Below are 21,935 nucleotides of genomic sequence, written 5' to 3' on the forward strand. Positions count from 1 at the left end.
GGACACAGAAGCTCTGTGTCAATCGGAATGAGTCTGGCGGGTGCTCACCTTATAGGCTGGTGAAACTTGGAGGCTCTAAAAACTTGCAAAGTCCTCTGCAAACCTAGCTGATAGAAAAATGTGTTTAGTAGTCACTAACAAGAATGGAACTGGTGGTGAGAAAGAAAACTGAGGAAGGAGAGAAAGGATATTCTAAGGGATTTCATGTATCCTGTTTTTTATTTATTTATTTTTGTGTGTGTGAAACAGGACCTAAAATTTGACACAAATGTTACTTTTTCTTTTTCATCATTTCACTTGCTTCTTTTTCCCTTTTTTCTTTTTATACTTAATTTCAAAATAAAGTATCATCCCCCCTAGAGTGCATTAAGTCCATCCATAAAGAAGAGAAAGAGACAAGGTGTGTAAATATCACATCCCTACACATCCTGTGTGCTTATACACATTTCTTCTTCTATTCTCTCAGAGTAAATGGTTCTTCATCTGGTTATTGTTAAAATTTTAATGTATCATTTATTTATCTACCACATGACAGTCTGGAAATCAAAGGTGTCACATGAAATAGATAACTCAAAACTTCTGAAACATTCCTTGTATGTTCCAATTTTATGTATGTATATCTGCACCCAATTCCTACGTGTCCTAAGTGTGGCAAATTATATTCAAGTACTAAGTATCTGCAGAAGTCCCTTCCATAATTCTTTCAAATGAGAAAAAAATCAGACTTTTGAATGGGCTTTCAACAATAATCACTGTCAAACTATACAGACTTTTTTAAAGGTTTTATATCATATATTTTTTCATACATATATATACACATGTAGAGACCTATCCTGAAGGTTTCCCACTATTATTTAATTTCCAAGTTACTGTGTGTCAGCAGGTGCTTTTGGCAGCCTTATCAGACCATGGTAGGATCCACTCATGGACGCCCCAAGCCAGTCTCCATGGGAACAACTGTGATATCACAGCACTAACTGTGGACCTAATAAGTGATGCTGGCAGGAGAAAGCTGTTAGTGACAATGGAAGAGAAGGCTTCTGTCTTCACACGAATGCATCTGGCAATCAGCAGAGGTGGGAGAGAAACCAGCAAGAGTTTTATCCGATTCCTTTGCATACCGTGTACCTAAAGTACAGGGCACACTACAAAACAGGGACTTAGAGTGACATCAGCTCAAATTTACACTGCATTATTAAGGCTTACATTGTATAATATTACCTGGAACAATGCTACGCAGTTGAATACATACATATTCCAGACCTAGAGGCCTACATTCGATTTTTTAACCTTTCAAAAGAGTTCATGAGAAAAATTTAGAATGATGGGAAGTTTCCAATCTGTGTTGTTTTTCTCTCCCTCAAAACATGGAAGAAATATACCTGTTGATTTAGAAAAAATTCTGGTTTTAAATATTTCCCTATGACCTTGTAAAAACTATATTTTATCTGATAATTTAAGCAAAAGTCTGAAAAGCTTTTTTACCTAAAATAAGCCACCCGAATAAAATACCTCAATAAATAGCCAATATCTTCAAATATTCTGTGATACAAAATGTTCTCTTGCTTTTCAGGCACAACATGCACGCACGACACACACACACACACACACACACACACACACGTGCATGTATGCTGTTGAAGGCATTATTAACCAGCGAGCAGAGATGCCACGTTAACACTCAACTCTAACTTAGAGCAAAGTGCTTCACAATGGGCTCCGATTCCCAGCGGACCTCTCTGCACTTTGCTGCCTGTAACCATGGCTCCCTTCTTCCATCAGCTGAGGAGCTGCTGCTCTCAGAAGGGCAGCTGCAATCCTGTGCAAGTCATCAGTGTCTCAAGGGCACCTCCCTCCTGTCCCCGCCTACAGGTGTGTGGCAAGTTCCCAGTGGCTCTGACAGCTGCGGAGACTGTACAAGCCACAGGGAACCTTCCCATGTCTGAACCCTTGGGAAGTCACTGCCTCAACCATCCAAGGCAACATTCCCAAAGCGCTAGGGAACGGGGGCTGGGGGGAGGAAAGTGAAATTTTAGGGAAACAGAAGAGGCAGGAGAGTCGAGGGAAACCCAGAGACTGCCTGCTAATTTGGGAGGAGACACTGCAGTCACACATTTGGCATCTGGCAGTGGTGGTCCTCGTTCGATCCCACACGAGCACCCCCGGGTGCCATTCCTGTTCCGACGGTTCCCTACCTAATCCTAGGTGCGGGTGGTGCTCCACGAGCGTCCAGCTGTTGTCATCCACACAGTGACTCTTGTAAACCAGCAACTGGCACAGGTCTCTGGCTGTCATGTCTGCTAGAATCTCCACCACTTTGCTCGTCCCATCTTCACTAAAGACTTTAACATCCTGCAACACACAAAGGGGACACTTACAGATAAACAACTTCAGGTTTTCAAGATAGAAAAACTGAAACAAAAGAAAACAGAACAAAACTAAGAACGGCAGCGCTCCAACACACAGGGCTGTTCTCCCAGCAGCCAACAGGTCCCCATCGGCTGCAGGGATGTGACTCTCCCTCCCCACCTCCCCCTTCCACCTCCTGGGGGCAGAGCAGGTATTACAACAGGACACTCTTAAAACGCCCAGGGCGACGCATGGGAACATACAGCACACGGCTAAACCATCAAACCGGTCTTAAGAAGCAACAGGATTCACAGGATTCCTTCAAAATACCGCTGGTGGTCTCGGGGTTGGACATTTTACAGTTGAACCAGTTGAAAAAAACAATCAAAGCACAACAAATTCTATGAACCTCCCTCTCCCCATCATAACTTTTGGCGAGTCCACCTATTCTCTCAGGGCACAGGGTCCAGCAGTGGCACCTCACAGACACCGAGGCTCAGGGTGGAGTGGACATAAATTAATTCAAAAGAAAGGCATAACAGAAGCACACGCACCAGATTCTTTAGCCCCTAACCCCTACAAAGTTATAAGCAAGCCTTCATTTGCCCAGTATCCTTCAAACCCATGAACACTGAGCAGCTCCAGGCCAAGGTACAGAGAGGTAGAGTCCAGAGGACGGGAGTCTACCCGTCCCAGGCCCGACCCTGCAGGAATGCACCCTGCTCAGAACACAGGTGTGTTTAACAAATCCTTACCTCAACAGCCCAGAAAAAGCAGTCAGAGGAGCAAGATGGCATTCTAAATCGCGACTGCCTCTAGTAAGGGAGCGTGTTTCCGTCTCTCCCCAGTGTCCCAGGCTGACTGTGTGGAGCCCGTGTGTGCCCTGGTGGGCAGGATGTCTCCGGGCAGCAGAGAGGCCACCAGCCCACCTGCTGGGCTCCCAGGCGACCTTGCACCAGCTCGCTTAGGGAGTGAATCCAGCCTCGGTGATGCAATCGACCCACAGGCTTGCTCTCCGACTCTCATATGACGAGCCCGGGGCCTGGGGGTGGGGATGACAACCACAACAACCGCAACAACACAACTCTCACGCCAACTGGTCAGAAACATCTCTGCCCAATGCTTTCCTGTGGCAGCGAAATCACACGCAGGCAGCTGAGAGGCTAAAGCACGTGCGTTCTCTGAATCCAGACCCATCTGCCAACCTCCAAATAATCTTTGTCCCACAACTGATCCGTCAGTGGCAGCTTTAGAGCTGGATCTGCAGGGTGGGCGAGAATGTCAGTTTGTCCTGACAAACTCCCTCTGAGGCTCCCCACTCTCTCTGAACCCTTTTCTTGTATTTGGAGGGGCGTGCTTACTTGCTCTGAACTTTGATTTCCGTGGCCAGCAGGGAGTCTGACAGCAGCGGGAAGGGCTGGGAGGCCCCCTGCCTTAATCAGGAACTGGGACCGCACCATCCTACAGGGACCTTCTTGACCCTCCTCCTACAGCTAGCTACTGTCAGCTGTCACCCTGGTGGGCAGGAAGGAGTCAATGTCACTTAGGCTTGAGTTTCCAGTTGCGGGTGGTGGTAGGGGCTGGGCTTAGTGACAGTGGAAGAGTCCTTCTCTGTGCCGGCAGGCTAAGCTCCCAGCAGATGGGGGACCAGCTGCGGGGCCAGCATTCTCAGGTAGGGTCATTGCTCCCTGCCTGCCACCTTGGGGCCACTTCTCCAAGTCAAAGAAATTCCAGGGCTGGGGTTGAATCAGGACCCAGGGACTTGTTTTCAACTCGTTTTTACTTTTCAAGAAATCCACCATCTCTTTTCCAGAATTTATGTGTCACACAAGGAAAGTATACCTCCCCCTAACAGGTGAAAATTCAAACAGAGCTGACATGGCTGAATAAGTAGAAACACAATTTAAGTGAAGAAAGCTGGTCTCTGGGTTCTAGATAATAATGTTATTAAAATGCATTAACATAAAAGGAAAACAGGAATTTGCAAAATTTAACTGAGCTCCAATGACGCTTTATAAATGTGCTAACCATCACAGCGAATGTCTTCAGGACCAGTACATGTATTTGGCTTCCCAAATCAGGGTTCCTAACGCTGCATCTTTCCTGAGTTTCTCATGAGCTTATCTGAACTGAGAATATACGTGATCTTCTCTGAGAAAGTGAAATTATCTTGAAGTGCCTGTTAGGTATCTCCTCAAGTCCCTTTGCCACTTTTCTTGCCCAAATCAGCCCTGGCAATGGTTTTCTGATTTTTTTTTCAGCCCTGCTGCATTTTTCTTTAAACTCTCTCCCCAACTCCTGCTGTTCCACAGCCATCCCCCCAAAGGTCTATAAATAGTCCGGGTATTAAAAGCTGAAATGTGCTTGGCCACACGTCCACCTCCACTCCTTTTAGATTCCCACAGAGGCTGGGCTGGCGAGACCCTGAGGGGGCAGGGCAGGCAGCAGAATGAGCCAGACACAGAGGCAAGCAGCTTCCAGCTCCAGCGACAGGCCCATCTGCCCCCAACACAGCGCTCTCTGGTACTTCCTCAAGCTCACCAGGGCCCTCCAACCACACACAAAACTAAGCCCCACAGACAGAACACCAAGCAAGCCCTGTGTCCACCAGCTACCTCAAACCAGACAGCCAACGCTCAGAGCTACTGATGAGGATGTTTGTAAGGAACACGCCAGGCACAAGGGCTCCTGTTACAGGGGACTACAGCCACCGACCGCGGAGGCTTTTAGAGCTGGCAGTTCTAGAAGCAGCATTCTGTACAGCACCAGTAACCACCTGGGCAGTGCTGGGGGCCCAGGTTTCCTGCAGAGCAGGCCTGGGTCTCCCTGGCCCATCCAGTATTCAAGCATCTTGCACGGGGTGGGCCTAGAAGTTTCTCTTGAGCAGGTCAAGGCCCTTGCCCCACAGCAACTCACAGTTCAGCAGGAAGACTGTTACCACGGGCAGTTAATTTCCAAGGCATGACTTTTTCAGGGAATATAAGAATCTGGTAACACCAGGAGGGGTGAGAAGCTGAGACCCACAGTTCCATCCCAGTTCTACCCCGGCTTAGCTTCCTGTTGGCTCTGTGTACTCAGGCAGGTAATTATTAATCCAAGACTTGTCTTCTTCATCCAAGCTCTGGGAACTGCTCTGAGAATCAGTAACGTAAGCACAGCACTGTGCTCAGTGTATGGAAGTCACTACCTTAGTTGTGACCTAGCCTGGCCTAGGGTGGAGGTTCCAAAAAGGAGCTTGGAAACAGACTAGGCCATAACCACACTTCATCAGTAACTAGCTATGGGAACATGGCTGAGCCATCCAGCCTCTGTGCCTCAGTTTCCTCATCTGTAAAATGGAAATCTGTAAGCAGCACCAGCCTCACAGTGTTGCTGTGACATGGGTTAATGAGATAACCTCTTTAAAAGATCCCAGCTCCCAGCGCCTGCCCTCCCTGGGATGTGCTTAGATCCAGTGTGAAACTGGGGACACTGCAGGCTCCAGCTGAAGGCCTGTGGACCACCATGGAAGGGTGCAGGGGCGGGGCCCTGGGGGCTGCTTCCAACACAGGATTCCAACCCGGAGAAAGCAAACCTCAGGACCAGTGAGATGCAGCAGGAACAATTCAGCCAGAAAAGCCAACCCCAAATCCTCAATTTCCTTTTCTCTACTGCAAAAAAACAAAAACAAAAACAAACAAAACAAAACAAAAAATCCTTCATAGCTAATTGCTTTTAAAAATAAAACAATAATATTAAAGAGGGCATCATTATGTCAACAGCATGAAACTCTGTCCTTTCAGAGTTCACTGGGGAAGGAATAGTTTGCAAAGCTACCCAGGCCCCAAGGCTGGCTTGACCCTGAATCCCATTACAAAAGCCCTGAAGTGCTAAGAGAAGGTTCCATTTTCCCCAGACTTTCTGCTGCCACTTTTTACATATTCACTGCATAGTCAAAAAAGCAAGAGCTTAATTTTTTGCAAACTTAAAGGAAGAAGTTTAAGAACAATTGGAGTTGAAGGTAGATCATATCTCCAGGGCCCCAAACTCCACTCGGAGGCTCCTAGTTCCTTGTCTCAGTGGTCCCCACAAGGTTGATGTGTGTGTGGGAGTCATTCAGGACCCTCCCTGCTGTCAGTCTTAGCACAGACCCTCACTCCTGCTTCCTGCGACAGTCAGACCTTGCTGTCGGCTGATGTACAGGCTCAGGTTATCTCATTACTGCAACCAAAAGACCTCCTGACTGGCAGTGAGTCTTTGCTCCAGGCTCAGCAATAATCATCTTGTAAAAATAGCAAATGGGACACTCTCTTTGTCCTCTTCCAGTGGTCTGCAGTGTAAGATGTCCCTGGACAGGAGGCCCGGCCTCCAGGGTGCACACACTGATCACAGTAGCTGGCATCCGCACCTACCCTGAGACCTTCACAAAGAAACTGAGACATCGAGGGCTTCTGGGCCAGCAGCTCTTGGGATCAGTTTCGTCCTAGTTCTTAATCTTTGTCTAACTTAATTTTTAGCACGAAAGCTCTCTTAGCATGTAATGTAAACTGGGGTTTTTAGTAACTCTGGTGATATTAGTGGTAAATGTTTTAGACAAGCCAGGTCGGAATCACAAGGCCGGGGGAGGCATTCACAGGGGAAGAGTAACTACCAAAGCAGGCAGAGGGCCCGAAGATGTGACCCGAGGTGGTGAATGTGGAGGAAATCCTGTTCTGGGTAACCTACCCTACCCTACCGGGCCTCAGCGGGGCCTGGAGGAGAAAGCAGGAAGACTGCTGTGCCAGGAAGGCGGAAGAAGCCTTAACTCCACGGCATAGGTTAACTCCAAGCCCCTTTGATGGGAGAAGAAACTATTTCTGGAAGGCAGAAAGCTTGCCGGATGTCACAGAGGGGGAAAGTACTAGAGCCAGGATCTAACCGGGGCTCCCCTCCCTGGCTCTCCTTGCCTTTCTCCTCCACTGCAAGCCACCACCCAGCGTGTGCCAGGCAGGCTCCAAGGCCTCACACAATAAGGCTTTTGATTCCATGTGGCCCTGAAGCCCTGAAACTGGACAGACCCAGAAGCCTGGAGGTTTAGGGTAAATTACATTTACTTCAGACTAGGGCAGAACCAACCAGGGTAGGCTAAATTCATCTCAGCAAAAAGGAATGTACTTCTGCCATTAGTTTTTAGTTCTGTTTTAAATTAATGATGTTATTTCTTGATATAAGGGATGATAAGTGAATCACTATGCGTGATTACACGGCTCTATTCACCATGAGAACACGCATAATAATCCTGTTCAGTTATATAGTGACTCAAACTCAAACTTACTTAAAAGAAATGTGCTTCATATACACCATGGAACACTATGCAGCCATAAAAAACGATGAATTCGTGTCCTTTGTAGGGACATAGATGAATCTGGAAACCATCATTCTCAGCAAACGGATACAAGAACAGAAAATCAAACACCGCATGTTCTCACTCATAGAAGGGTGTTGAACAACAGGAACATGTGGACACAGGGAGGGGAGCATCACATACTGGGGGCAGTTGCAGGGGGGCTAGGGTAGGGACAGCGGGGGGTGGGGAGGGATACCGTAGGGAGAAATGCCAGATACACATGATGGGGGGATGGAGGCAGGAAACCACCTTGCCATGTATGTACCTATGCAACAATCCTGCATGATCTGCACAGGTACCCCAGAACCTAAAGTACAATTTAAAAAAAAGAAAGAAATGTGCTTAATAGCCTGCACTGTCCCACCTGAAATGGTTTATTGGAGCCTGGGAGCAGTTCAGTGCTCCCCATCACAGCTGGGGCTTGACCCTGAGGCCTGGTCTCAGCTCCCTAGGACTCAGCACACTGCCCAGGGCTATGGAGATGAGACTTCTGGCCTGATTTCAAATAGTGGAGGCGCCCTCACTGCTGGAACACAGCGACGAGTGTGGCGTAGGTTCAAGTGGTGGCATGGGAGGCAGGTGCCCTGCCCTTAGTGAGACCAGACCTGGAAGGACGAGCCCTGATAGCTGCGGTTTCTGCTGCAGGGAGTCCTGAGGTCCTGAACACCAGGAACGCAGGGTGGTGTGGATGACTTGGGAGGAGCCTAGTCGGTTGGGTCTGTTGCTAGGGCTGGATGCTGGAGGGACACCCACAGGGTTGGGGCAGTGTGAGCTGGCAATCTCCGGGGCTACCTGCTGGGCTAAGCATCCTGGCTGCTCCTCCTCCTGAACAGACTCTGTGGCGCAGGAAAGGCAACCATGCTGCACCCTAGGGGGTTGTCCCAGTGGCCTGAGAGCTGCCCCTAGACCCTCGCCAAAGTTGACACTTGCACCTGCCCTGGAGAGTCTGGTCACAGACTTGCCAGACCCAGCCCTGCCCAGCTCTGCTGCCTCCAGCCAGGCTGGTGGCAGAGTGCAGGGCGGGATCCCTGGGAATTCCATCCATGACCAGGGAAACCCTGGTATTTCCCCACATCAACAAAGGCCAAGAATTCCACTGCTATTATTGCAACTGCCTCTCAACTGCAAGCGCCACCTACTGGCCTGTCGGGTGAACTGCATAACTCCATAAGTCCTGCTGACATAAGTGCACAGAGGTGGGGGATGAGATAAGCCTCCTGAAACCTCCACCTCCCCATTTCTCTGTAGGAGACAGTGAGCCTGACCACAGGCCCTGCACACTGTTACTGCAACCTACAAACAGCTAGCGTTTGAGGAAACCACTACACTAAAGCTGTCTATAACCAAGTAATTCATAACAGCCTTGGTCCCCTAAAAGTACAGAGAAGCGAAGCCAAGCCAAAGGAACTTAACCAATATACAGAATAGTCAGATGCTCAAGGCGGGGGAGAGAAGAAAAAAATCCTACCACATGAAGGTAAATTACAAAATAAGTAACAGCTTCTACAGATAAGAAGAAACCAACATAAACACTCCAGCTCCCTGAAGAAACGATGTTGGGACATCCACATTAGCCTTCTAGCAATGGTTCCTAACCACGAGGAAACTTTGAAGTGACAAAGAATTCAAGATATGGAGTGTAAGGAAACTCAATCAGACCCAAGAGGAAGTTGAAAACCAATTAAAAAAATCCAGAAGAGTAATTATGGAGATGAAATATATATATGTATGTATGTATGCATATATATGTGTGTGTGTGTGTATTTTCAAAAATGAGCAACTTATGGAAATAAAGTCACTAAAGGAATTTTAAGAAACAATTGAAAGCTTCAACAATAGAGAAGAAATCCTCTACTCAACAACAGAGAATTCTATTCTCAACAATAGAGGAGACTTGAAGACAGTCGTTCAAATAACCCAGATAAGAAGAAAAAATAAATTTTTGTTAAAAAAATAAAGTCTTTGAGAAATGTGAGATTATTCAAAGCAACCAAACCTAGGACTTATTATTCCTAAAAGAGAAGAAAAAAAAAAAGTTTGGAAACATATTTGAAGGAGTAATTCAGGAAACTTTCCCCAAAGTTGCTAGAGATGTAGATATGCAGATATAAAAAATTCAGAGAACCTATGAGAGATACTATAGAAGATGCACACTCCCCAAAGAATACAGTCATCAGATTAATTCAAGGTCAACATGAAAAAACAAATCTTAAAAGCAGCTAGATAGAAGTGTCAAATCACCCACAATGGAAATCCCATTAGACTAATAGCGGACTTCTCAGCAGAAACCTTACAAGTCAGAAGAGATTGGGGGTCTATTTTTAGCCTCTTTTAAGAAAAAAGAAATATAAGTCAAAAATTTTGTATTCTGCCAAACTAAGCTTCGAAAATGAAGGAGAAATAAAGTGTTTCCCAGATAAGTCAGTGCTGAAGGAATCTGTCACTGCTAGACAAATTCTATTAAAAAATTCTCAAAGGAGTTATAAACATGAAACAAAAGGATGATACTCACCATCATAATAGCACACATAAGTAGACAAAGCTCACGGATTGTATAAAGCACTTACACAACTGAGACTACAAATAAACCAGCTAACAACACTGTGACAAGAATAAAACTTCAAATACCAATACTAACCTTGAACACAAATGGTCTAAATATTCCACTTAAAAGACATGGACTGGCAAGCTGGATTAAAAAAACAAAATCCAGTCATCTGCTGTCTACAGGAGACCCACCAACCTAATGGCTAAAGACACCTATAGACTCATAAAGTAAATGGGTGAAAAAAAGATATATCATGTAATGGAAAACAAATGTGAGCAGGAGTAGCCATTCTTGTATCTGATAAAACAGACCTTAACAACAGCGAACACAAACCAACAAACAAAAAAAGACAATGAAGGGCATTATATAATAAGAATGCATTCAATACAAGAGGACTTAACTTCTGGAAATATGTGGGTAAACACCAAAGCACCCACATCCACAAGACAAATACTACTACATCGAAAAGAAGAGAATGACAGCAATATAATAACAGTGGGCGACTACAACACCCCATTGACAACACTAGACAGGTAGCTGAGGCAGAAAGTCAACAAAGAAACTCTGGACTTAAGCTAGACCTTACCGAACAGAAATAATGAACATATACAGAACCTGCTACTAAGCACCAGCAGAATACACGTCGTTCTCATCTGCACATGAAACAAAACTGACCAGATGTTTTGCCATAAAGCACATTTCAATACATTTTTTTAAAAATCCAAATCATATCAAGTATATTCTGGGACCACAGTGTAATAAAATTAAAAATCAATACCATAAGGAGCTCTCAAAACTACACAAATACATGAAAACTAAAAAATGTGCTCCTGAATGACTTCGGTAAACAATGAACTTAAGGTAGAAAAACATTTTTTTTAATGAATGAAAATAGAGATACAACATATCAATACCTCTGGAATACAGCAAAAGTAGTGATAAGAAGAAAGTTTATAGTGTTAAATGTCTACATCAAAAAGACAGAAAGTTATCAAATTAACAATCTTAATGTCATACCTCAAGGAACTAAAAAAAAAAAGAACAAAACACAAAGCTGGCAGAAGAAATAAAATAAAGATCAGAGCACAACTAAGTGTTATTGAGAGCCCCCCCAAAAAACAGCAAAAAACACCACAAAGGGCCAATGAAATAAAAAGTTCTTTGGAAGGATAAATAAAATTGATAGCTAGCAAGTTTAACCAAGAACAAAAGAAGATTCAAATGAGCACAATTAGAAATGAAAAAGGTGACATTACAACTGATACCACAGAAATACAAAAGATCATCACAGATTATTATGAACATTTCTATCCATACAAACTAAAAAATCTAGAGGAAATGGATAAATTCCTGGAAACATACAACTTCCTGAGATTGAATCAGGAAGAAACAGAAATCCTAAATAGACCAGTAGGAGTAACAACATTGAATTAGTAATTTTAAAAAATCTTCCAATTAAAAAAGAAAAGCCCAGGACCAGATAGATCTACAGCTAATTTTTGTTTTTTTGACAGAGTCTTGTTCCATCTCCCAGGCTGGAGTGCAGTGGTGTGATCTTGGTTCACTGTAACCTCCACCTCCTGGGTTCAAGCAATTCTCATGCCTCTGCCTACCAAGTAGCTGGGACTACAGGCACGTGCCACCACACCTGGCTAATTTTTGTATTTTCTAGTAGAGATAGTAGAGACAGGGTTTTGCCATCTTGGCCAAACTGGTCTCGAACTCATGACCTCAAGTGATCTACCCACCTCGGACTCCCAAATTGCTGGGATTACAGGCTTGAGTCACTGCACCTGGCTCCACAGCCGAAATTTTAACAGCCATACAAACAAGAGGTGGTCCCAATCTTACAGAAACTATTCTAAAAATTTGGAAAGAAATTCCTCCCTAACTAATTCTACAAAACCAGTATCACCCTGATACTAAAATCAGGCAAGGACACAAAATGGAAAGATTACTATGGGCCGATATCCCTTATAAACATAGATGTAAAAGTCCTCAACAAAATACTAGCAAACCATATCTGACCATACATTAAAAAGATAATACATCATGATCAAGTGGGTTTAATTCCAGGGATGCAAGGATAGTTTGACATTGGCAGATCAATAAATGTGATTCATCACATAAACAGAACTAAAAACTGTAAGGTCGGTTGCCTTGCCGGGAGTCAAACGGACACATTCATCACTCTCCATGCCTGATAACTGTGTCATCACCCGAGCTCATTATCTGGCTTCCCCACAAAGCTTCCCCGCACCCGCCTCTGCATACCATGCCCAAGCCCGCACACAGCACTAAATTATCCATCGAACCTCCAGCCCGCTGTTAAAAAACCCTGCAGAGAAATTTTTTTTAAAAGAAGCCCCACCATACCCTGCCCCGTACACCCCTGGCAGGCCCGAGTACCCAAGGTCCTGCCCACCTACCAATGACAGCTACTTCCGACTTAAACTCCATGTACTTCCTGCTCCTCAACAGCCAATAGAAATGCCTTCTCTTTGTTTCCCCAGTAGTGAATCAAGGCCCACTTACCCAAGGTCCTGCCTACCAATGGCAGATACTTCCTACTTTAACTCCACGTACTTCCTGCTCCTCAACAGCCAATAGAAATGCTTTCTCTTTGTTTCCCCAGTAGTCAATCAAGGCCCACTTACCCAAAGTCCTGCCTGCCTACCAATGGCAGCTAGTTTCATGTACTTCCTACTCCTCAACAGCCAATAGAAATGCTTTCTCTTTGTTTCCCAGTAACCAATCAATTGCCTGCATACCCCATAAAAACCCACGCCCTGAACAACCGGGTGTGACTTCTCTGGCCCCTCTTGGACTGCTGAGGTTGCCTGGGAGCTGAATAAATTGGTTTCTCATCTCTTTTCATACCTGCCTCAGTTTCCTCATTTTATCTTGGCAATAAATCTTACAAAAACAAAAACCATATGATCCTCTAAATGGGTGCAGAAACAGGATTCAGTAAAATATAACATTCCCTTCATGAAGAAAACGCTCAACAAACTAGACAATGAAAGAACATACCCCGAAAGAATTACAGCCATACAGGACAAACCTGCAGCCACTATAATACTGAACAGGGAAGAGTTGAAAGCATTTCCCACCTAAGAATTGGAATAAGATAAGAATGTCCACTCTCACCACTACTATTCAACATAGTACTGGAAGTCCTAACCAGAGCAATCAGGCAAGAGAAAGAGACAAAAGGTATCCACGTGGGAAAAGAGAAAGTCAAATTTTCTGTGTTCATTGATAGCATGATTTATTCATTTTTTTACTTATTTTGAGACAGGGTCTAGCTCTTTCACTTAGGCTGGAATGCAGTGGTGTGATCTCAGCTCATGGCAACCTCCATCTCCTGAGCTCAAGCGATCCTCCCACCTCACCTTCCCAAGTAGCTTGGACTACAGGGATGTGTCACACAGCCAGCTAATTTGTTCTGTACCATTTTATAGAGATGAAATCTCACTACATTGTCCAGGCTGGTCTCAAACTCCTGGACTCAAGCATGAGCCACCTACTTCAACTTCCCAAAGTGCTGGGATTACAGGTGTGAGCCACCACACTCAGTGATGACATAATCTTCTATTTAGAAAACCCTAAAGACACCTCCAAGATTCCTAGACTTGATAAACGACTTCAGTAAAGTTTCAGAATACAAAATCAGCATATAAAAATCATTAGCACTTCTATACAACAATAATTTTCAAGTTGAGAATGAAATCAAGAACTCAATCCTGTTTAAAACAGCCACAAACATGCAACATACACACACACAATACCTAGGAATACATCTAACCAAAGACGTGAAAGATCTCTACAAGGAAAACTACAAAATCCTGATGAAGGGAATCATAGATGGCACAAACAAATGGAAAGACATCCCATGCTCATGGATTGGAAGAATCAGTAACATTAAAATTACCATAACTTCCCCCAAAGCAATCTACAGATTCAACATAATTTCTATCAAATTTCCAATGTCATTCTTCACAGAATTAGAAAAAAAATGAATGTAACGTTCATGTGGAAGAAAAAAAAAAAGAGCTTGAATAGCCACAGCAATTCTAAGCAAAAAGAACAAAGCCAGAGGTATTATATTACTTGACTTCAAATTATATCACTGAAGGAACTAAAACAGCATGATCCTGGTACAAAAACAGACATAGAAATCAATGGAATGGAATAAAGAACACAGAAAGCCACATACCTACAACCAACTGATCTTTAGCCAAGTTGACAAAAATAAACAACGGGAAAAGGATGCTATTCAATAAATGGTGCTGGGAAAACCTCTATGAGCATCTCTAACCACACAAACTGAAAAATCTACAGGAAATTCTAGTCACATGCAGAACAATGAAACTGGGCCCCTGTCTCTCACCATGCATAAAAATTAACTCAAGATGGATTAAAGACTTAAATATAAGACTTGAAAGTATAAAAGGCATAGAAGAAAACCTAGGAAAAAAAACTTTGGACTTTGGCCTAGGCAAAGAATTTATGACTAAGCCGCCAAAAGCAATGCAGCAATAATAAAAATAGACAAATGGGACTTAATTAAACTAAAAAGATTCTGTGCAGTAAATAGACAACACAGAGAATGGGAGAAAATATTTGCAAATTATGCTTCCAACAGAGAACTAATACCCAGAATCTACAATGAACTCAAGCAACTCAGCCAGAAAAAAACAACCAATCCCATTAAAAACTGGGCAAAGAACATGAACAGACATTTCTCAAAAGAAGACATACAAGTGGCCAATAAACACACAAAGAGATGCTCAACATCACGAGTCAGAGAAATGCAAATTAAAACCACAATGAGATACCTTATACCACTCAGAATGGCTATCACTAAAAAGTAAAAAATAAAAAAAAAAAAAAACAACCACAGAAGATGTTGACATAAATGTGGAGAAAAGGGAAGCCAAATACACTGCTGATCGGAATGTAAATTAGTACAACCTATTGGAAAACAGTATGGAGATTTCCCAAAGAAATAAAAATAGAATTACGCAGTAATGCCACTACTGGGTATCTACCCAAAGGAAAAGACATCATTACATCAAAAAGACATGTATCTGTATGTTTATCACAGCACTATTCACAATAGCAAAGGCACAGAATCAACCTAAATGTCTATCGACAGTAGACTGTAATTAAAAAGTGGTAATATACACCACGGAATAGTATGTAATCATAAAAAAGAATGAAATCATGTCCTTTGCAGCAACATGGGTGGAGCTGGAAGCCATTATCTTCAGTGAAGTAACTCAGAAACAAAAAAGTAACTACATATTACCGCTTACAAGTGGGAGGTAAACAATAGGTACACATAAACATATAGATGGAAATAATAGACACTGGGGACTCCAAAATGGAGGAGGATGGAAGGAGGAGGTGAAGGTTTTAAAAATTACCTATTGGGAACAATCTTCACTATTTTGGGGAGTACAGTAGAAACCCAAACCTCACCATTATGCAATATATCCATGTAACAAACTTGCACGTGTACCCACAAGCCTAAAATTTAAAAACAAACAAGTTTTAAAAGTCTGCTTTATAATCAATAGCTTTCAAGTTTTCAGTAAGAATCAAAAAGATGTTAAGATGTTGTCTTTACAAACCCTTTTTCTAAAAAAGACAAAGTTCTAGAAATAACTAAAAAGAGTTCTTGACAGTCAACCGTGGTTTTCGGAGACCCTAATGGGGCTTTCCGCAGAGTACAGGTCTCACGGGCTAAGTGAGTGGACAGTAAGATTCGAAGCAGTAAGATTCGAAGGCCTCTACCCTTGTTTTATACCAAGTAGACAGGCTTATCTGGAAGAATCAGTTTTGATGTGCTCGTCTGCATTTTTTTTTAACTTTTCTAAAATGGATATGCATAGCCTGTTATTTTGAAAAACATATTTTTATAAAATAGGATCATTTTGTCAAAACTAAAATTTAAAACGACTTTTAAAAAATTTCCCTTGGTGGATTAAAGGGGAGTAGGGCTAAGAAAATATGGCATGGCCCCTGAGACTGGGCTGTTCGGGGTGGGGGAGGCGGGGGTGGGGGGGATCGAAAGGCCCGGGGCAGTGCTCGCCTGCTCTGTCCTGCAGGCTCCCTCAGGTTTTGGTCCCAGAGATAATATCCTAGGGGTATAGAAGGAGATGGAACACAGAGAGAGAGCTTGAAGTGCCTGCTTAATCAAGGCAAATACAGAAAAGCTTCCTGGCGGAGAGGCTGAGAATTTCAAGCACCACAAATAAGATGATCTACTCCAACATCTCCCCTTTAAAGGTTTTAAAATATTCTTAATAACTATACCCGAAAACAAGACAATTTCCTCTACTTCCACTAGAGATGATCAAACCAAGATAGGTTTAACATGTCAGGAATAAAGGCTCTCGGAGAGCAGACATGGTCAAGGACAAATGAAGGCAATGTCACATCTCAAAGTTTGGTTCTATTTGGAGCCTCTAAGGAGACCAGTGAAAGTTTTCACGAAAGTAAAATGACAAATACTGAAGGGGTGAATAAAGGCATTTACTTTGGCTACTTGTATGTCAACTTCACAGCTGTGCCATAGTAAACATCCCAGCACCATGTGTTAACAAAATGATTTCACACATCCAAGATGTGGAGTCCAAAATACAGGAGCACTTGAAAAGGTCTGAAACTTCTTTTGAAGAATGGAGCAGACCTTCTTCCACAAAGACCTGAAAGAAGACTGGAGTATAGCTGTACCAGTAAAAGAGGCCAGACCAGAAGAAAGAGATGAGAAGTGTCCAGAGTTAAAGCAGGAAATGGAAACACTGCTGTCAGAGGCTGTTCAATTCATTACAAGTCTGGAAACTGACTGAGCAGAAGCTGAAGAAGCTTTAAAACGACAAAGATCAAGAAAGAACATGACTAACACGAAATCTGGTCAGTCTGGAAACTTCAAGAACTCCCATTGGCTGTGCAGAAAGAACATGAGGCCTATTTGAGAGATGTTACAGAATTACAATGGCATCTTGAAGATAAAGCTAATCAACTACAACAGTTTGAAAAACAAAAGACAGAGTTAGAAGAAGCAAATGTAAAGATTCAAGCAGATACAGACTACATGAATGAACGTGGCCCTTTACTGGACTCTAAGCCGAATCAGGAACTTCAAGATCTGAAAAGCCGTTATTTAAAAAAAAAAAAAAAAAAAAAAAGGAGGTAAGGGACCTACACAGAAATATTAATGAAGAACTTGAGGAAGTTTTAGAAGTGTGTGAAAATGTCAGATTGAAGGCTCGGCAAGTTAAAGATACTGACCAGGATGAAAAAAGCACAGAGGCCTACAAGAGAGACAGATCGACTTGAATTATTTGGTCATTACTCTTCATCAGTGTTATCACTGATATTGAGGAGAAGGAAGAGGAAGTGACTGAAGTAATAAGGGAAACAAAGTCATCAACAAATGAATTAAATTCTCTATCAAAAAGGCTGGAAGATTTGAGAAGAGTTCATGGTCAACTCACCTGGAGGAAAAAAAGTCATGAAAATCAGTATCTGGAACCAGTTAGTGGTTTTTATGCTGCAAAAAAAACATGGGATATTGAGCTTTCTGATGTTGCAAAAGATTATTCAGATATTTCTTTCGCATGTATGCAACTGATGGAAGAAAATAGAAAACATGAGATTGATATTAACACAATGACAGAAAAAATCAACGAAAGTATAAAGAAAAAATCAGAACATGAGTCTGCAATAAAATCTTTGACAAAAATGAAGGTAAAGAATGATAAACATCTCAAGAACATCCACAAGGAGGCTTATCGCATCATTACTTTTTCACCTAAGCAAACACAAAACAGACGAAATGGAAGATAAGATAGCAGAAGCGAGAAGAAAGTTCAAGGGTAGAAAAGAATTCTTGAAAAAACTCACTCAAGGTGAAGTGTCTGCTGGAATGGTGCTTCAGAAAAAAACTGTATGCCATGCATGAAGTCCAGGCACTTGAGAGGAAAGAGCTTACGAAAAAGAGAGCAATATGTGCTGTATCACTGGCAGAACTAGAGGACCCTCTGCATCAACTAGAAGACGAAACTGAAAGAATCAGAAATCTCTACAAAGAACATTCTGCTACATTTGATAATACACTTGAGCAGAAAGATGATATTAGAAAAAAGATGGAAAAAAATTACGAAAAAAGGGGAAGAAAACCCTTGACGCATGAACAGAAATTGAGAGAAAACGCTCACTAATTTTTAATGACTTAGAAGTGACTAAAAGTAAGACAATCACGTTCTTTGCAAAAAATCAATGAATTCAATGAGGAATTAAAAGCAAAAGAAAGGTTTTGAGCAGACACTTGAACTGTTAAAGAACAAATTTATAAGTATGAGATTTAAAAGGGAATATGCACAAACTGTGTTCAATCATTTTATGCAAGAGAAAAAAGACTGTGAAGAGAGACTCTTTGAGGAAGATCAGAGATTTAGAGTGCTCCTTGCTATAAGGCAAAAAACTCTTCAACATACTCAGAAAATAGTAGCTGATTCACTTGAAGAAAATCTGCGTTTAGCTTGAGAGGATCAACAGCTACAGATACATTCTTAAAGAAAAGGACAGGCCGGGCGCGGTGGCTCAAGCCTGTAATCCCAGTACTTTGGGAGGCCGAGGTGGGTGGATCACGAGGTCAACAGCTCGAGACCATCCTGGTCAACATGGTGAAACCCCGTCTCTACTAAAAATTACAAAAAATTAGCTGGGCACGGTGGCGCGTGCCTGTAATCCCAGCTACTCAGGAGGCTGAGGCAGGAGAATTGCCTGAACCCAGGGGGCAGAGGTTGCGGTGAGCCGAGATCGCGCCATTGCACTCCAGCCTGGGTAACAAGAGCGAAACTCCGTCTCAAAAAAGAAAAGGATAATTATTTCAATATATATGATAAACAGCTATCACTTGATACCTCGATCAGAGATAAGAAACAGTGCTTTGACAATGGTGACAGTGACTTCAAACATCAAGAATTTCTCCTGCTTTCCATGACCACCAGGGAATCTGAGCGGAATAATTTACATCTGAAACATGTTTTCCTTTGGGATTCTACCATTAGGATAACAGGCCTGATCAGTAGCACATCATGAAACAGAACCTCCACAAAGAGAAAGGAGAGAAGGAAGAAAATACTTCAAAGTCAAACATATAATAATAAAATACAAAACTGAAATTTATATGCATATTAAATGTATGCTATAGCTTTTAGGATGCCATTATACTCTCATTAGAAATCCCAATACCCCATGTTCTTTTAATATCAAGAGCATAAAAAACATTGAAGGGTGTGAGGTAGGAACTACTTAACTTGCATGATTAGAAGACAATGATAATGTGGCCGATGTCACGGAATTAATTGTTTTGTGCGAGAGTTCACTGTACCGGGAGTCTCAGAGAGATTACCCAAAATTTCTGTCAATGTTTCTAAGAAAGATCATGAGATAGAGTACACATCAGTTCTCATTTCTTGTATTCCTTTCAAATAAGAATTCAAAACATCAATGTTACTACTGACGGATCTGTGACACCATCCTTTATTCAACGGTATGAAAGATCTGCTTCATGGGAAGCACTCTTTTAGATATTCAAGTTACAATGTAAATAAAGCAGAAATTCTTTTCCTAGTGACGGAGACACATAGCAAACAAGATAAATAAAGCATATGGTGTATTAATAAATTAATCTAGAATGGGGATAGGAATATGTGTTGGGGAAGGGACAGAATTCTAGATAGGATGGGAAGAGAAGTATTAGGTGAGAAGGAGTATCTTTTAGTAAAAATATGAAAGAACTGAGGAACTAGCAATGTGTATATTTGTGGGAAAGGTATTGCAGTAATGCCAAAGGCACAAAGTCACTAAGACAAAAGCATATCTATAAGAATAAAGGTAATACCAGGCCAGCATAAAAGAGAGAAAGAGGAAGACGAAAACAAGAAATAATAAAGGGATATATTATTTAGAGACCTAAAGACCATTGGCTTTTCCTCAGAGTGAGCTGGAAAACCACTGAGAGCTTTGAGATGAGAAGTGACAAAATTTAAATTAGGATTTAATTGGATCACTCTGGAAACTGGGTTCAAAATAGACTGAAAGTTGTCAAAGACAGACAAAGAGAGGCTATTTTAATGACCCAGATATGAGATTTTGATAGCTTGGGTCAAGATGGTGCCTGTGGCAGTAGTGAAAAGTGGTCAAATTCAGGGTGTATTTTAAAAATAGAGCCAACAGAATCTTTTGAGGACTAGATGAAGGGAGTAAGAAAAGTAGAGGAGTAAAGAATGACACCGGGATGATTGACCTGCACAACTAAAATGATGTGGTCATACCAGGAGATCAGTTTTAAACATGTAATATCTGAGATGGATTTGAAATATTCAAGTGGAGATGTCAGGTAGTTTGTTAATAAACAGGTCTGGAGTTGAGGGAAAGTATCCTTTCTGGAGACACTAATTTGCAAGGTTTTTACTCTACGTAAAATCCTTGTTTTGTGCGAGAGTTCACTGTACCGGGAGTCTCAGAGAGATTACCCAAAATTTCTGTCAATGTTTCTAAGAAAGATCATGAGATAGAGTACACATCAGTTCTCATTTCTTGTATTCCTTTCAAATAAGAATTCAAAACATAAATGTTACTACTGATGGATCAATGTTTTACTCTATGTAAAACATTATCTCTATGATAATGTTTGCAATCATTAAATGAGTTAAGCTCAGGATAGAGAAGAAATCATTGGTAACGTTGGCAAGAGAAGTTTTTTCAACAGAATTATATCTCATAATGAAAAAAAAATCTGATTGGAACAGATTCCACAGAAAATGAGAGGAGAACCTGAGCAGACATGAGTAGAGGAGCCAGTTCATTCAAGAATTTTGATATAAACATAAGGAGAAAAATAAACAAGAGAGGGCAAAATGTGAGCCTGAGAAGACTGACTTTCAAAGTATTTGTATGTGAATGCAAATGATTGAGTAGAGAGGAGGAAACATGGAAGGAGAGTTAGAGAAGAATTAAGGAACTGCTGAGACATTGTCTCCTGAGCAGATGAGATGGGGTGGAATTGATTGCACGAGTAGAAGGATTGGGCTTTGCTAAAAACATCCACAGTAAAATGAGAGAGGGTAAACTAGACCAACACCGACAAAGATGGTTGCTGGAAATTTGTGGACAATGTTTTCTGATTACTTCAGTATTTTTCAGTGAATTAGAAAGCAAGTTCAGTTGGGAATGAGTGTGGAGGAAAGTTGTTTGAGACATACAAACATGCACTGTAATGGAAGGAGTATTGGCTTGGGGATTGAAAACTTGAATCCTGTTACTAATTATTATTAGTTTGCCCACTTTAGTGTCATTGCACCTCAAGTTGCACAACTGTGAAATAAAAAAAAAAAAGAAAAAAGGAAAGTATGGCATGAAAGGCATCTGGGCTATGACCCCCAGTACTGGTGTTCCTGCGGGGGTCATCTCCAGAAAGGTTTAATCTGGGCTAAGGGTTCAACCTCAGTGCTCCTCCCAAACAGGGGACGGGCTCTCTTGGAACTACTGTCCTTTGGGGCTCAGATTCTAGCAGGGATAGAGTTAGCTTGCTTTATAGTCAGCTAGAGATTTGTTTTCAGAAATGACCCCTTTTTAGGTATGTTTTTTGGA

The 21,935-nt window shown here is 42.2% G+C and overlaps 1 protein-coding gene and 1 pseudogene across 12 annotated transcripts in view; one reads left to right on the forward strand and one right to left on the reverse strand.

The window, feature by feature from the left end:
• The window catches only part of GRB10 (growth factor receptor bound protein 10), a 212,968-nt gene that overhangs the window by 34,783 nt on the left and 156,250 nt on the right, over positions 1–21,935 (reverse strand). For 9 of the 12 annotated variants that reach the window (XM_009002182.4, XM_054237096.2, XM_009002177.4 and 6 more), the window contains one exon: positions 2,196–2,352. In XM_009002182.4, coding sequence (XP_009000430.1) covers positions 2,196–2,352 — 157 coding nt within the window. Of the gene's footprint in view, positions 1–2,195; positions 2,353–3,104; positions 3,378–8,078; positions 8,139–8,506; positions 8,771–21,935 lie in introns of those variants that run through there. The other 3 variants (XM_035253409.3, XM_035253410.3, XM_009002183.5) reach the window with 3 other exon arrangements.
• On the forward strand, positions 15,981–17,551 carry LOC144578298 (coiled-coil domain-containing protein 178 pseudogene; annotated as a pseudogene).

Source organism: Callithrix jacchus, chromosome 11, assembly GCF_049354715.1.
Source record: "Callithrix jacchus isolate 240 chromosome 11, calJac240_pri, whole genome shotgun sequence".
Classification (NCBI taxonomy): domain Eukaryota; kingdom Metazoa; phylum Chordata; class Mammalia; order Primates; family Cebidae; genus Callithrix; species Callithrix jacchus.